Genomic DNA, 16,985 nt, shown 5'->3' on the forward strand with positions numbered 1-16,985 from the left:
CAACCAGTAGGGGGCGTGCAGGAGGCAGCTGGTCCATGATTCTCTCTCCTCATGGATGGGTCTCTTTCTCTCTCTCTTCCTCTCTGACATCAATAAAAATATGTTTTTTAAAAAAAGAAAATAAATTATCTTCTATAGCCCGGTTGGTGTGGCTCAGGGGTTGAGTATCGACCTGTGAACCAGGAGGTCAAGGTTCCATTCCTGGTCAAGGGCACATGCCCGGGTTGCAGGCTCCATCCCCAGTAGGGGGCGTGCAGGAGGCAGCCGGTCCATGATTCTCTCTCATCATGGATGTTTCTCTCTCTCTCTCCCTCTCCCTTCCTCTCTGAAATCTATAAAAATATGTTTTAAAAAAAAGAAAATAAATTATCATCTATAGCTCGGTTGGTGTGGCTCAGTGGTTGAGTATCAACCTGTGAACCAGAAGGTTCAGGGTTCGATTTCCGGTCAAGGGCACGTGCCCGGGTTGCAGGCTCCATCCCCAACCAGTAGGGGGCGTGCAGGAGGCAGCCGGTCCATGATTCTCTCTCCTCATGGATGTTTCTCTCTCTCTCTCTCCTCTCCCTTCCTCTCTGAAATCAATAAAAATATGTTTAAAAAAAAAGAAAATAAATTATCTTCCATAGCCCGGTTGGTGTGGCTCAGGGGTTGAGTACCGACCTGTGAACCAGGAGGTCAGGGTTCGATTCCCGGTCAAGGGCACAGGCCCGGGTTGCAGGCTCCATCCCCAACCAGTAGGGGGCGTGCAGGAGGCAGCTGATGGATGTTTCTAATTATTTCTCTCCCTTGCTCTTTGTAAAATCAATAAAAATATGTATATACATAAAAGCCTAAGCAACCGTCCGACCAGTAGCTTTGACATGCACTGACCACCAGGGGGTCAGACGCTCAATGCAGGAGCTGCCGAGCTGCGGTGACGTGGCAGCTGTGGTTCTCGGGTGACACACCCAGAACCAGAGAGGAGGGAGCCCGATTCTGGGGTGCGTTCCCCGAGAACTGCCTCTCACAATCCGGGACCCCTCGGGGGAGGTCGGAGAGCCGGTTTCGGCCCGATCCCCGCAGGCCAGGCCGAGGGACCCCCACCGTGCACCAGGCCTCTAGTTAAACAAAATAAAATACTAAAATAGAATAAAATAAAATAAATAAAATAAAATAATATAAAAATAAAATAATAAATAAAATAAAATAAAATAATAAAACAAAACAAATAAAATAAAAAATAAATAAAATAAAAAATAAAACAAAAAAATAAAATAATAAAATAACAAATAAAATAAATAAAAAATAAATAAAATAAAACAAAATAAATAAAATAAAATAAAAAATAATAAAATAAAATAAAAAATAAAACAAATAAAATAAAATAAAAATAAAATGAACAAAATAAATGAAATAAAAAATAAATAAAATAAAATAAAAATAAAACAAAATGAATAAAATAAAATAATAAATAAAATAAAATAAAATGAATAAATAAAATAAAATAATAATGATAAAATAAAATAATAAATAAAAACATAAAATAAAATGAAATAAAAATAAATAAAATGAATAAAATAAATAAAATTAAAAATAAAACAAAAAATAAAACAAAAAATAAAATAATAAAATAAAATAAAATAAAATGAATAATAAAATAAAATAAAATAATGAAATAAAATAATAAAATAATAAAATAAACGCGGGCGTTACCTGGAGCGAGCTGAGGTCTCGCAGCGCCCCGTCCGGGATACTGGGGATGTTGTTGCCGTGGACCATGAGTAACTCCAGCCTGGCCAGGCCCTCGAAGGAGGCTTCGGACACGGCCTGTATGCTGTTAAACCTGAGACGCAGACAGCGGCGTGAGGCGCGGCGAGCGTGTCCGCCCCACATGGAAGAGATTCCCCGCCCGTAAACAGGAAGAAGCGGAACAAAAACTGTTTTTTTTTTGCGTGCGTGTGGCCGCTGAGTCTGAGTGTTCTGTGGTTGTTATTAAATATGTTGTCGTTTAAAAAAAAAAAGACATTTTTATTGATTTCAGAGAGGAAAGGCGAGGGAGAGAGAGAGAGAGAGAAACATCCATGAGGAGAGAGAATCGTGGATCGGCTGCCTCCTGCACGCCCCCTGCTGGGGATGGAGCCCACAACCCGGGCATGTGCCCTTGACCGGGAATCGAACCGTGACCTCCTGGTTCGTAGGTGGATGCTCAACCACTGAGCCACGCCGGCCGGGCTGATTCTGAGCTTTTATTGATGCTGTTCCTGTGAGTCCTTGACCATTTTAGGGTCTCAAGGACGCTGACAGCTTTTTATTAGCCTTTTTTTTTCAATTCAGGCATAGCTGGTTGGAATTGTAACTGAGAATATGCAAATACACGGAGCGGCCAGATGATGACGATCTCTGAACACATAATCATCCGGCCACTCCGTGTCTGTCCTATAGAATAAAAGGCTAATATGCAAATGGTCCCCTCGACCGGGAGTTCGACCAGCAGGCAGGCCGGCCAACCGCCCACGTCCCCTCCCCCTGGCCGGGCCTCCAACGTATTCGATGTGGGGGTCCCTGCGGCCCACGGGCCGTGAGTTTGACATGCTCGACCTACGCTATCCATGAACATTCCGAGAGTGTGTTGGGGCGGGGGGGGGGGGGCGGGGGGTTTCTGGGAAATCTTCCTTGGGAGGTGGCTTTTTTCGTTTTGTTAATCCTCACCCCAGAAATATTTCTCCATTGACTTTTAGAGAGAGAGAGAGAGAGAGGAAGGGGGCGGGGTGGGGAAGAGAGAGAGAGAGAGAGAGAGAGAGAGAGAGAGATGGGTTGCCTAGCACACACGCCCCAGTTGGTGTTGGGGGTTGAGCCCGCCACCCAGGCACCTGTCCTGGACTGGGACTCGAACCCACGACCTTTTTTTTTTTGGTGCTCGGGCTGGCGCTGTAACCACTGAGCCCCACTGCCCAGGACGTCCCTGTGATGTTCGAACGGCACAAGGAATCCCCAAGAGGGGGATCCCTGGAGAGCCGGTTGCGAAATGGATGGAGAGCTTCGTACCTCGCTCTGTCGGTGGGTAGTTAACTTGTATCAGTGTTTACGGTGAAATACAGTAACATGGATTGGCCCGGGGCCGGTGTGACTCAGCGGTTGAGCGTCGACCTAGGAACCAGGAGGTCAGGGTTCGATTCCCGGTCAAGGGCACAGGCCCCAGGTTGCAGGCTCGATCCCCAGTGGGGGGCGTGCAGGAGGCAGCCGGTCCATGATTCTCTCTCCTCATGGATGTTTCTTTCTCTCTCTCTCTCTCTCCCTTCCTCTCTGAAACCAATAAAAAAAAATATTTTTTTTTACATTTTATTTATTTTATATATTTTTTTATTTTTTAATCCTCCCCCGAGGATATTTTCCCACTGATTTTCAGAGAGAGTGGAAGAGAGAGGGAGAGAGACAGAGAAATATCGATCGGATAGAAACACATGGATGGGTTGCCTCCTGCACGCGCCCCAACCGGGGCCGGGCCGGGGAGGAGCCTGCAACCCGGGTACGTGCCCTGGACCCGGGGCCTTTGGTCTGGAAGCCGACTGCTCTAGCCTCTGAACCAACCAGGGAGGGCAATAAAATATATGCAAAAAGGAAGAAAACAGAAGCACTTAATTCCCAGAAAGAGCGCTCCTTAAAGGAACACACGCGTCCAATGGCGCGCCATGACGCACGGACAATGACGCACAGACAGTAACGCCCAGACAGTTACGCACAGACCGTTACGCACAGACACTTACGCACAGACAGTAACGCCCAGACAGTTACGCACAGACAGTAACGCACAGACACTTACGCACAGACAGTAACGCACAGACACTTACGCACAGACAGTTACGCACAGACAGTTACGCACAGACAGTAACGCCCAGACCGTTACGCACAGACCGTTACGCACAGACACTTACGCACAGACAGTAACGCCCAGACAGTTACGCACAGACACTTACGCACAGACACTTACGCACAGACCGTTACGCACAGACAGTAACGCCCAGACCGTTACGCACAGACACTTACGCACAGACAGTAACGCACAGTCCCTTACGCACAGAGTTACGTGCAGACAGTTACGCACAGACACTTACGCACAGAGTTACGTGCAGACAGTAACGCACAGACCGTTATGCACAGACCGTTACGCACAGTCCCTTACGCACAGAGTTACGTGCAGACAGTTACGCACAGACCCTTACGCACAGAGTTACGTGCAGAGTTACGCACAGACCTTTACGCACAGACACTTACGCACAGAGTTACGTGCAGAGTTACGCACAGACCTTTACGCACAGACACTTACGCACAGAGTTACGTGCAGACAGTAACGCACAGACCGTTATGCACAGACCGTTACGCACAGACCCTTACGCACAGAGTTACGTGCAGACAGTTACGCACAGACCTTTACGCACAGACACTTACGCACAGAGTTACGTGCAGACAGTAACGCACAGACCGTTATGCACAGACCGTTACGCACAGACCCTTACGCACAGAGTTACGTGCAGACAGTTACGCACAGACACTTACGCACAGTTACGCACAGACCTTCACGCACAGAGTTACGCACAGAGTTACGTGCAGTTACGCACAGACCTTTACGCATAGACACTTACGCACAGACAGTTACGCACAGACCGTTACGCACAGACCGTTACGCACAGACCCTTACGCACAGAGTTACGTGAAAACAGTTACGCACAGACAGTTACGCACAGACCCTTACGCACAGAGTTACGTGAAAACAGTTACGCACAGACAGTTACGCACAGAGTTACGTGCAGTTACGCACAGACCTTTACGCACAGACTTACGCACAGACACTTACGCACAGACACTTACGCACAGACAGTAACGCACAGACCGTTACGCACAGACCGTTACGCACAGACAGTTACGCACAGTCCCTTACGCACAGAGTTACGTGCAGACACTTACGCACAGACAGTTACGCACAGACCGTTAAGCACAGACATCCGCGCCTCAACCCCAATACTCGCTCAGGCCAAGAGCCCCCGCGCGCTGGGCAAGAAGGTGGTACCGACCCCAGGTTGATCCTCTCCACGTCTTTGGAGATGCCCGCGGGGACGGACGCCAAGGACCGGAACGTGCAGTGGACTTCCGTGGGCACGTAGCACGAGCAGGGATGCGGGCAGGCGCCCGCGGCTGGAGGAGGCGCCCACGCCAGAATCAGCACCACGGAGAGCGCTCTCCAGGGCGCGCAGCCGGGGGGCGGCATCTTGTCGGGGTGCGCGGGCCCTGGCGACCTGCAGGATGGAGAGGAGAGGGGGAGCGGGGAGAACCCCAAAACCATTGTCAGGAAGTCCTTGGGTACGTTCGCCCGTGGGGTAGGCATGGGGCACAGCTTCGTCCCAAAACTTGCCAGGATCGAGTTTTCGCGACGCGTAAAATATTGGGAGTGGAAAAGCCGGAACTGTAGTTTTTGTTGTTGTTGTTGTTTGATTTTTTAAAAATATATATTTTATTGATTTCTTACAGAGAGGAAGGGAGAGGGATAGAGAGTTAGAAACACCGATCAGCTGCCTCCTGCACGCCCCCTACTGGGATGTGCCCGCAACCAAGGTACATGCCCTTGACCGGAATCGAACCCGGGACCCTCCAGTCCGCAGGCTGACGCTCTATCCACTGAGCCACACAGGCCGGGGCTTAATATATTTGTATTGACCTCAGGGAGGAAGGGAGAGGGAGAGAGAGAGAGAGAAACATCCATGATGAGAGAGAATCATGGATCGGCTGCCTCCTGCACGCCCCCTACTGGGGACCGAGCCCGCAACCCAGGCATGTGCCCTTGACCGGGAATCGAACCCGGGACCCTTCAGTCCGCAGGCCGACGCTCTATCCACTGAGCCACACCGGCCAGGACAGTGGTCAGCAAACTCATTCGTCCACAGAGCCAAAGATCAACAGCACAACGATGGAAATTTCTTTGGAGAGCCACATTTTTTAAACGTAAGCTTCTTCGAACGCCACATCTTCAACACAGACTCGCCCGGGGCTTTGGTGTTTTGTGGAAGAGCCACACTCCAGGGGCCAGAGAGCCGCCCGTGGCTCGCGAGCCGCGGTTTGCCGACCACGGGGCTAGGGCATTATTATTATTATTATTATTATTATTATTAAAGCAATTCCCATAGAAAGCGAAACGTGCAATACGGAAGAACAGCCTGATCTATGCAGATAACAAACCCTCCACGCTCCCAGCCAGGTGAGAGCGAGCCGCCATCCCCAGCTCTTTGCATCCGGGGCCTGAGCTCCGTTCCTCGCCTCCCGAGCGCTGGCTGGCCTCGCCTCGAACCCGGGCCTCAAGAGCTGAGGGTGCAAGCTTGCACAGAGCTAGTTCCGGCGCCTCCTCGGTGCTCTTGGGACCGGAAGCGCCCGGCTTAAGCAGAGGCGAGGAGGTTCCTGACCGGCCTGGGCCCGGGCCCCGGGTCTCGCCGCCCACCCGCCTGCGTGCTGGCTTGGGGATCTGGATTTGCACCAGGACACAGCACGCCCACTCGTACCTCTTGGCCGGCCGGCCGGCCAGCCAGCTACGCGCTTGCTAGTCATTGCATTTTGTACCTTTTTGGTATCTTTGTGGATGAAATTATTACAGACTAGAGGCCCGGTGCACGAAATCCGTGCACGGGGGGAGGGGGTGGAGGGAGGGGGCATGTCCTCGCTCAGCCCAGCCTGCACCCTCTCCGATCCAGGACCCCTCGGGGGATGTCCGACGGCCGGATCGGGCCTCTTCCGTCTGTCGGACATCCCTCCCTCTCACAATCCGGGACAGCTGGCTCCTAACTGCTCGCCTGCCTGCCTGCCCTCCGGCCTGACCGCCCCTCACTGCTCCCCCCTCCCCCGCCTGCTGGTTTGGTCGCCCCACGCAGCCTGCTGTTCAGTCGTTTGGTCGTGCCTCACTAACCTCCCTGCCAGCCTGGTCGCCCCTCACTGCCCCCCCTGTCGGCCTGGTCACTCCCAACTGCCCTCCTCGCCAGCCTGGTCACCCCTCACTGCCCCCTCGTCAGCCTGATCGGCCCCAACTGCCCTCCCCACCAGCCTGGTCGCCCCTCACTGCCTCCCCTATCGGCCTGGTCACCCCTTACTGCCCCCCTCTGCTGGCCTGGTCACCCCCAACTGCCCTCCCCACCAGCCTGGTCACCCCTCACTGCCCCCCTCTGCCGGCCTGGTCGCCCCTCACTGCCCCCCCTGTCGGCCTGGTCACCCCCAGCTGCCTCCCCGCCAACCTGGTCACCCCTCATTGCTCCCCTCTGCTGGCCTGGTCGCCCCTCATTGCCCCCCTCCATCAGCCTGGTCACCCCTCACTGCCCCCCCTCTGCTGGCCTGGTCACCCCAACTACCCTCCCCATCAGCCTGGTCACCCCTCATTGCCCCCCTCTGCTGGCCTGGTCGCCCCTCACTGCCCCCCTCCATCAGCCTGGTCACCCCTCACTGCCCCCCTCTGCTGGCCTGGTCGCCCCAACTACCCTCCCCACCAGCCTGGTCGCCCCTCATTGCCCCCCTCCATCAGCCTGGTCACCCCTCACTGCCCCCCTCTGCTGGCCTGGTCGCCCCCAACTGCCCTCCCCACCAGCCTGGTCGCCCCTCACTGCCCCCCTCTGCCGGCCTGGCCACCCCTCACGAACCCCCCCGCCAGCCTGGTCACCCCTCATTGCCCCTCCCCATCAGCCTGGTCGCCCCTCACTGCCCCCCTCTGCTGGCCTGGTCACCCCAACTACCCTCCCCACCAGCCTGGTCGCCCCTCATTGCCCCCCTCCATCAGCCTGGTCACCCCTCACTGCCCCCCTCTGCTGGCCTGGTCGCCCCCAACTACCCTCCCCACCAGCCTGGTCGCCCCTCATTGCCCCCCTCCCTCAGCCTGGTCACCCCTCACTGCCCCCCTCTGCTGGCCTGGTCACCCCAACTACCCTCCCCACCAGCCTGGTCGCCCCTCACTGCCCCCCCCATCGGCCTGGTCACCCCTCACTGCCCCCCTCTGCTGGCCTGGTCGCCCCACCCAGCCTGTTCGGTCGTCCATTCGGTTGTGATAGTCGCTGAGGCTCTTATTATTACAGATGACCCCCTTTTCCGCCCCCTTTAACTCTCTCGTGGATTTCCTGTCTTTGCCTTTCCTGTGCTGAGACCACCGTCTAACCCGATAATTCCCCAATCTTATTTTATTTTTTTTTTTTGGCCATGCCCCACCTCAGCATCTCTAAAATCCTGCTGCCACACCGCCCCTGTGACATATAAATCTTAGTATTCAGCCCCGGCCGGTGTGGCTCAGTGGATAGAGCGTCGGCCTGGGGACGGAAGGGTCCCGGGTTCGATTCCCGGCCAAGGGCACATGCCCGGGTTGCGGGCTCGATCCCCAGTCGGGGGCGTGCAGGAGGCAGCCAGTCCATGATTCTCTCCCCTCATGGATGTTTCTCTCTCTCTCCCTCCCTCTCCCTTCGTCTCTGAAATCCATATTCAATAAACAAATCAATAAGAAAAAGAGGTGTTTATGAAACCGTCTCATTATTCGAAAAGCCAACTCCCGTTCACGAGGAGGAAGCTTCAAAGGCCATGAGCATGGCATCCGGGAAAGAGAAAAAAATAAAAATAACGAAAAGGGCAGTGGAGGTACTGAGGAAGAACCCCTAAGATATTGTGAATAATCATCTATAATAATAAAAGCGTAATATGCTAATTAGACCGGACGTCCTTCCGGGCGACCTTCCGGACGAAGCCGGGGCTGCGCGGGAAGCCCGGGTCCCCGGAGGGAAGCCGGTGCCGGGAGCCGGGGGAAGGAAGGCCGACTCTTGCATGAATTTCGTGCATCGGGCCTCTAGTCCTATCTAAGAAGAGAGCGATATGCAAATTGACCATCACTCCGCTACACTCACAAGCCACGCCCACCAGCCAATCAGGAGCGAGTATGCAAATGAACCCAACCAAGATGGCTGAGGCCACGGAGAGAGCAGGAGGGCGGCTTGGGTTTCCCGGGCGATGGAGGAAGCCGAGCTTTCCGCACACCCTGGCCAGGCCCAGGCCTCTGCTTAAGGCTACAAAGTTTCAATTATAGAAGGTACATCAATCCCAACAGAAATGGCTGCCGGCCACGGAGGGAGCCCCAGGCTTGGCTCCGCTCCAGGCTACAAAGTTTCAATTGTAGAAGGAAAATAAACCCCAGATACCAGGGCCTCCGCTTGGGTCGCCAGGGGGCGTGGCCGGCCTGCAAACCACCACAGGCCCCTCGCTCAGGCCGCCCCACACCCCAAGGGAACCCCCACCCTGATCCGGGACACCCTTCAGGGCAAACCAGCTGGCCCCCACCCCTGCACCAGGCCTCTATCCTATCTAATAAAAGAGTAATATGCAGATTGACCATCACTCCAACACACAATATAGCTGCCCCATGTGGTCAAAGATCCTGCCCCCATGTGGACACAAGATGGCCACCACAAGATGGCCAAGCAGGAGAGGGCAGTTGGGGGCGATCAAGCCTGCAGGGGAGGGCAGTTAGGGGTGACCAGCCTGCAGGGGAGGGCAGTTGGGAGGGACCAGGCCTGCAGGGGAGGGCAGTTGGGGGCAATCAGGCCTGCAAGGGAGGGCAGTTGGAGGTGATCAACCCTGCAGGAGAGGGCAGTTAGGGGTGACCAGGCCTGCAGGGGAGGGCAGTTAGGGGTGACCAGGCCTGGAGGGGAGGGCAGTTGGGGGGGACCAGGCCTGCAGGGGAGGGCAATTGGGAGGAACCAGGCCTGTAAGGGGGGGCGGGTCAGTTAGGGGCAAACAGGCTGGCAGGGGAGCAGTTAGGCATCCACCAGGCTGGCAGGGGAGTGGTTAGGGGGTGATCAGGCTGGCAGGCCGAAGCGGTTAGGGGCAATCAGGAAGGCAGGCAGGCGAGCGGTTGGGCCCGATCCCACCGGGCCTAAACGGGCAGTCGGACATCCCTCGAGGGGTCCTGGATTGGAGAGAGTGCAGTCTGGGCTGAGGGACACACCCCCCCGTGCACGAATTTTGTGCACTGGGCCTCTAGTCTATATATATAACAGCCTAAGCGACCATTACGACCGGTCGCTATGACACGCACTGACCACCGGGGGGCAGATGCTCAACGCTGGAGCTGCCCCCTGGTGGTCAGTGCGCTCCCACAGCCAGCCTCCCCCAGTCCCTACCCTCCCCCCCACCCCCGGCCTGCTGGCCCCAATTGGCCCCGATCGGGACTGAGTGAGATGGCCCCATCGCCGGCCAGACGGAGGGACCCCACCCATGCATGAACTCGTTCCCTGGGCCTCTAGTAACAATAGAAAGTGACAGGAAAAAAAAATAGCCAATCAACTCTCCAAACCTAGGCTAGCGAACTAAAACTGCATACATATGTCCCAATAAAGATTTATATAAAAAAATGCAAAAAAAATTCACTGTTCATACCTCCGTTCTCGAATTATCCCTTTCCCCTTTAAAATTCAAATTTGACCACATCGGGGCCCACTGGTCATAACCAAGGATGCACGCAACTCCTTAAGTGTGTTTGCATTTTGTACCGTCTCGCGGCCCCGGCTTAGCCCGGAAGGTCGTCCGGAAGGACGTCCGGTCTAATTAGCATATTACCCTTTTATTATTATTGATGATGATTAGCAATGTCTTAGTGGCTTCTTCCTCAGCACCTCCTCCACTGTCCTTTTCGTTATTTTATTTTATTTTATTTTATTTTTTTTATTTTATTTTATTTTATTTTATTTTATTTTATTTTTCTCCTTCCCGGATGCCATGTTCTTTGGGAACAAGTTCATGGCCTTTTAGGCTTCCTCCACGTGACTAGGAGTTCCTTAAGTAGGACTGCAACAATGTATCCTAGAATGTTGCTAAGTGTCCCCCAGACAGAATTGACACATTGTTGCAACAATGTATCATAGATGTTGCTATGTGTCCCCTAGACATAATTGATACATTGTTGCAACAAATGTATCATAGGCTGTCGCTAAGTGTCCCTGGACATAATACATTCTTGCAACAATGTATCATAGAATGTTGCTGAGCGTCCCCCAGGCATAATTGATACATTGTTGCAACAATGTATCATAGATGTTGCTGAGTATCCCCAGATATAATTGATACATTGTTGCAACAATGTATAATAGATGTTGCTAGGTATCCCCAGACATAATTAATACATTCTTGCAACAATGTATCTTAGAATGTTGCTGAGTGCCCCCTAGACATAATTGATACATTGTTGCAACAAATGCACCATAGATGTTGCTAGGTGACCCCCGGACATAATTAATACATTGTTGCAACAATGTATCTTAGAATGTTGCTAAGTGTCCCCCAGACATAATCGATACATTGTTGCAACAATGTATCATAGAATGTTGCTGAGTGTCCCCCAGACATAATTGATACATTGTTGCAACAATGTATCATAGAATGTTGCTGAGTGTCCCCCAGGCATAATTGATACATTGTTGCAACAATGTATCATAGATGTTGCTAGATATCCCCAGACATAATTGATACATTGTTGCAACAATGTGCCACAGAATGTTGCTAAGTGTCCCCCGGACCTAACTGATACATTGTTGCGATCCTACCCAGCGAGCTCAGAACTCAGTCCCCGGGTGTCGCTAAGGGAAAGTGGAATTACTGAGCCGCCCAAATGGTGCAGGGAGCTCCCATTCGCCGGTTGAATGACCTGAGAGCTACCCAAAGTCGTCCCTTAACGTAAGTAACTTAATGAAACTGCATCCCGGCTCGCGCGCGCCCCGGGTCCCCAGGCGGACCCGGAACGCACTCGCCCCGATGGGCAGGGACCCTCCCCCGCTCACCCCACCTGGAGGCGGCGGGGTGCAGGCGGGCGCGCAGCCGGGAGACCTTGGCCCGCTTCCAGCGCGCCCGCCCGGACGCGCCCCGCCGCCGGCGCCCGGGGAGACACTCGCTTTCCCGGAAGGCGGCTCGGGAGGCCCCGCGCGTCCCCGGGGCGCCGCCCCGACACCAGAAAGCCGCCGCGGCTCCCACATAATGGGTTCTGCAGGGTCCGGGGGGGCTCAGCGCACCGTGGGCCGTGGGTCTCCCCCTTTTCCAAGGGAAGGGAAGGAGGAGGAGGAGGAGAGGGGGGAGGGGGAGGAGGAGGGGGAGGAGGAGGAAGGAGAGAGGGAGGAGGAGAGGGTGGAGGAGAGGTTGAGCGTCAGGAGCCCCCTCCAAAGCCGGGGCGCAATCGGTTTCCCCAGGGGGGTCCTGTTGGTGGCCTCCCTGGGGACCCAGGGGTGCATGGGAGAGAGGTCTCCAGGGAGTGGGGGCAGGGAGGGGGGAGGGAGGGCAGGAGGAAGGGAGAAGGGTCGGGTTTGCAAATCCAAATCGGACCTCCTCACTCAGCCTTTCCTCCCATCATAACCCCCAGCTGGCCCTTCAGCCCCTGAAAACACCGCCAGGAAGCCCTGGCCGGTGTGGCTCAGTGGATAGAGCCTCAGCCTGCGGACCCATGGGTCCCGGGTTCCATTCACGGGACCTCGGTGGCAGGCTCCTCCCCGAGCCAGGGCCCTGGTCAGGGCGCGTGCAGGAGGCCACCCATCCAAATGCCTTTCTCTCCCTTGGATTTCTCTCCCTCTCTCTTCCCCTCTCTCTCTAAAAAAAAAAAAAAAAAAAAAAAAAAAAAAAAAATCAATGGAAATCCTCCGGTGAAGATTAAAAAAAAAAAAAAAAAAGCCCTGGCCGGTGTGGCTCAGTGGATAGAGCGTCGGCCTGCAGACAGAAGGGTCCCGGGTTCGATTCCCGGTCAAGGGCACACGCCCGGGGTTGCGGGCTCCATCCCCAGTAGGGGGCGTGCAGGAGGCAGCCGGTCCGTGATTCTCCCTCATCCTGGGTGTTTCTATCTCTCCCTCTCCCTTCCCCTCTGAAGTCAGTAAAATTATATTTAAATATATATATATATAGGACCAAGAACAATTCAATGGACCTCTGGGCCTCCAGCCCCTCCCCCCCACCCCGTCTTTTCCCGGGCTGCCCCCCAACTTTCTGCACCCCTAGCGGAAGGAGACAGTGTCCCGCCACCACCCGCCCTGCCCCCACCCTCCCTCCCCGGCCAGACCAGACGGCGCGGGGACCTCACCTGTCCTTGGAGAGCCACGACCCGCCGGAACGGTGCGCCCTGACCGTCCACCGGGCCCCGGAGCGCGCGCGCGCGCGCGCACGGTCACCGCCGAGGGTCCCCCGGAGCCATGTCCTCGGAGGGGGCGCGTGGCCACAGCTTCCTTCCCAGCCCCGCAGGGCGAGCCGGCCCCCTTTTTATTCCCGGCGCCGCCGAGAAGCCTCCAGAGTCCACGCCTCGGCCCACCCCCACCCTGCCCCACCCCACCCCGGGGAGACGGGGCGCGCGCGGGCCGGAGCCAAGCGCCCCTGGCCTGGCCGTGCGCGCGCGGCGGTGCGCTCAGCCCTCCTCTCGCCTCTTCATCGCGCCTGGTCCCCCCGCACCCCCCGCCCCACCCGGGTGGGCGCACGCCTCTCCGGCTCCGGGTGCCCAGAAGGGCGCGCGCCCAGGGCGCACGGCTTGGGGAGGGGGTGGTGGCCTTTGGAGACCCAGTCCTGCGCCCCCAGGGCGCGCTTCTTTGCAGGACGGCTTCTTTCTTTTGGGGGGGCGGAGGGGAGAGAGAGAGAAAGAAGGAGCGGGGTGTGCGCCCTGCCCAGGGGGAGAGGGAGCTGGCCGCCGGCGGTGCCCCGGATCCCGTGTGGCGCGCGCGCGCGCGCTTGGGCGGGAGCGGAGTGCGCCCCGCCAGCCGGCGCCCCCACCCCCACCCCCTCCCAGGCCCCGGGTGCAACCTGAACCCCACGGCCACGCCCTCCCGCCGCTCCGGCTGCTCCTGGCTGCCGGCGGGATCCCCGGTGCCAGAGCGGCTCCCGCCAAAAAGGTGGGATTTCGCTCCTCGGTTTGGAGAGCCCGCGGCGGGGGCGGGGGGGGGGCGGCGGCGGCCCGGGGAGCTTTGGGGAACCTGGGGCGAACGGAAGGAACCCCACAATCAAGGGGTCCTGGCCTCCTGACACGACTGGAGCCAATTCAGCAGAGACAGGGTGGAATCCTATATGAGAGGTTTTCATTTTATTTTATTATTTTTATTTTATTTTAGTATTTTTATTTTATTTTATTATTTATTATTTTATTTATTTATTTTATTATTTTATTTTATTATTTTTGTTATTTTATTTATTTATTTTATTATTTTTTATTTTATTTATTTATTTTATTATTTTATTTTATTATTTTTTATTTTATTTATTTATTTTATTATTTTATTTTATTTTTTTGTTATTTTATTTTTTATTTTATTATTTTTGGTTATTTTATTTATTTATTTTATTTTTTATTTTATATATATTTATTTATTTATTATTTTATTTTATTATTTTTTATTTATTTTATTTTATTATTTTTTATTTTATTTATTTATTTTATTTTTTGATTTTATTTTTTATTTTATTATTTTATATATATTTATTTATTATTTTATTTTATTTTATTTATTATTTATTTTATTTTATTATTCTATTATTTTTATTTTATTATTACTTTATTATTTTATATATGTTTATTTTATTATTTTGTATTTGATTTGATTTCTTTTATTATTTTATTTATTTATTTTATATTTTATTTATTAATTTAATTTTAATTTTATTTTATTTGTTCATCCTCACCCTGGGATATTTTCCCATGGGTTTTTACAGAGAGGAGAGGGAGGGGGAGAGACAGAGACAAACATCCCTGGGCTGCCTCCCCCACGCACCCTGACCCTGGACCCTGAGAACCTGCAACCAAGGTCTGTGCCCTTGACCGGAATCGAACCCGGGACCCTTCGGTCCGCCGGCCGACGCTCTGTCCACGGAGCCACACCGGCGAGGGCTCCGTCCATCTTTTCGGGAGAAGGTGGAAGAGAGAGAGGGAGAGAGAGAGAGAGAAACATGGATGTGAGAGAAGCAACATCGATGGGTTGCCTCCTGCACGGGCCCCGACCACGGCCCAGGCCGGGGATGGAGCCTTCGACCGAGGTCCATGCCCTTGACCGGAATCGAACCCGGGACCCTTCCGTCCGCAGGCCGACGCTCTACCCACTGAGCCACACCGGCCAGGGCCGTGGTCGGCAAACTCATGAGTCCACAGAGCCAAATATCAACAGCACAACGATTGGAATCTCTTTGGAGAGCCACGTTTTTTAAACTTTAACGTCTCCGAACGCCACGTCTTCCACACAGACGCGCCCGGGCCGTGGTGTTTCGTGGAAGAGCCACCCTCCGGGGGCCGGAGAGCCGCACGTGGCCCTCGGGCCGCGGTTTGCCGGCCGCTGGCGTGAGGGCGAGGGCGTGCACTGTGGTTCTTGGGAGAGAGAGCTGGATGGTCGGAGGGAGGCTGTGGGCGACCACGGGACCACGGAATCACGTGGCTCCTGGCTCGATGGGGACCCTCAGTGTGACTGCTGGGTCACGTGACTGCTCCCCACTGTGGGCTGGTCTGCGTGACGGGGAGTGTGAGGATTGGGGTGCATGGGGGGTGTGAGGAGGGGGATGCATGGAGGGAGTGTGAGGATTGGGGTGCATGGGGGGTGAGGAGGGGAATGCATGGGGGGAGTGTGAGGATTGGGGTGCATAGGGGGGGTGAGAGGGGAATGCATGGAGGGAGTGTGAGGATTGGGGTGCATGGGGGGGTGAGGAGGGGAATGCATGGAGGGAGTGTGAGGATTGGGGTGCATGGGGGGAGTGAGGAGGGGAATGCATGGAGGGAGTGTGAGGATTGGGGTGCATGGGGGGGTGAGGAGGGGAATGCATGGAGGGAGTGTGAGGATTGGGGTGCATGGGGGGGTGAGGAGGGGAATGCATGGAGGGAGTGTGAGGATTGGGGTGCATAGGGGGGGTGAGGAGGGGAATGCATGGAGGGAGTGTGAGGATTGGGGTGCATGGGGGGGTGAGGAGGGGAATGCATGGAGGGAGTGTGAGGATTGGGGGTGCATGGGGGGGTGAGGAGGGGAATGCATGGGGGGAGTGTGAGGATTGGGGTGCATGGGGGGTGAGGAGGGGAATGCATGGGGGGAGTGTGAGGATTGGGGTGCATAGGGGGGGTGAGGAGGGGAATGCATGGAGGGAGTGTGAGGATTGGGGTGCATGGGGGGGTGAGGAGGGGAATGCATGGAGGGAGTGTGAGGATTGGGGTGCATGGGGGGGTGAGGAGGGGAATGCATGGAGGGAGTGTGAGGATTGGGGTGCATGGGGGGGTGAGGAGGGGAATGCATGGGGGGAGTGTGAGGATTGGGGTGCATGGGGGGTGAGGAGGTTAATGCATGGGGGGAGTGTGAGGATTGGGGTGCATGGGGGGAGTGAGGAGGGGAATGCATGGGGGGAGTGTGAGGATTGGGGTGCATGGGGGGGTGAGGAGGGGAATGCATGGGGGGAGTGTGAGGATTGGGGTGCATGGGGGGAGTGAGGAGGGGAATGCATGGAGGGAGTGTGAGGATTGGGGGTGCATGGGGGGGTGAGGAGGGGAATGCATGGAGGGAGTGTGAGGATTGGGGTGCATGTGGGGAGTGTGAGGATTGGGGGTGCATGGGGGGGGTGAGGAGGGGAATGCATGGAGGGAGTGTGAGGATTGGGGTGCATGGGGGGAGTGTGAGGATTGGGGGTGTATGGGGGGTGTGAGGAGGGGGATGCATGGAGGGAGTGTGACGATTGGGGTGCATGGGGGGAGTGTGAGGATTGGGGTGCATGTGGGGAGTGTGAGGATTGGGGGTGCATGGGGGGGTGAGGAGGGGGATGCATGGAGGGAGTGTGAGGATTGGGGTGCATGGGGGGAGTGTGAGGATTGGGGTGCATGGGGGGTGTGAGGAGGGGAATGCATGGAGGGAGTGTGAGGATTGGGGTGCATGGGGGGAGTGTGAGGATTGGGGGTGCATGGGGGGGTGAGGAGGGGAATACATGGAGGGAGTGTGAGGATTGGGGTGCATGTGGGGAGTGTGAGGATT

The 16,985-nt window shown here is 54.7% G+C and overlaps 1 protein-coding gene across 1 annotated transcript in view; it reads right to left on the reverse strand.

Moving 5' to 3' along the window:
* The window catches only part of MXRA5 (matrix remodeling associated 5), a 33,405-nt gene extending 20,153 nt beyond the window's left edge, over positions 1 to 13,252 (reverse strand). Inside the window, 3 exon segments of the mRNA XM_054714771.1 lie at positions 1,693 to 1,822; positions 5,049 to 5,270; positions 13,094 to 13,252. Of these exon segments, the coding sequence (XP_054570746.1) occupies positions 1,693 to 1,822; positions 5,049 to 5,242 (324 nt within the window). The 5' untranslated portion in view covers positions 5,243 to 5,270; positions 13,094 to 13,252.
* Between the last annotated feature and the right edge of the window lie 3,733 nt (positions 13,253 to 16,985).

The sequence above is a fragment of the Eptesicus fuscus genome, chromosome 1 (genome assembly GCF_027574615.1).
Source record: "Eptesicus fuscus isolate TK198812 chromosome 1, DD_ASM_mEF_20220401, whole genome shotgun sequence".
NCBI lineage: Eukaryota > Metazoa > Chordata > Mammalia > Chiroptera > Vespertilionidae > Eptesicus > Eptesicus fuscus.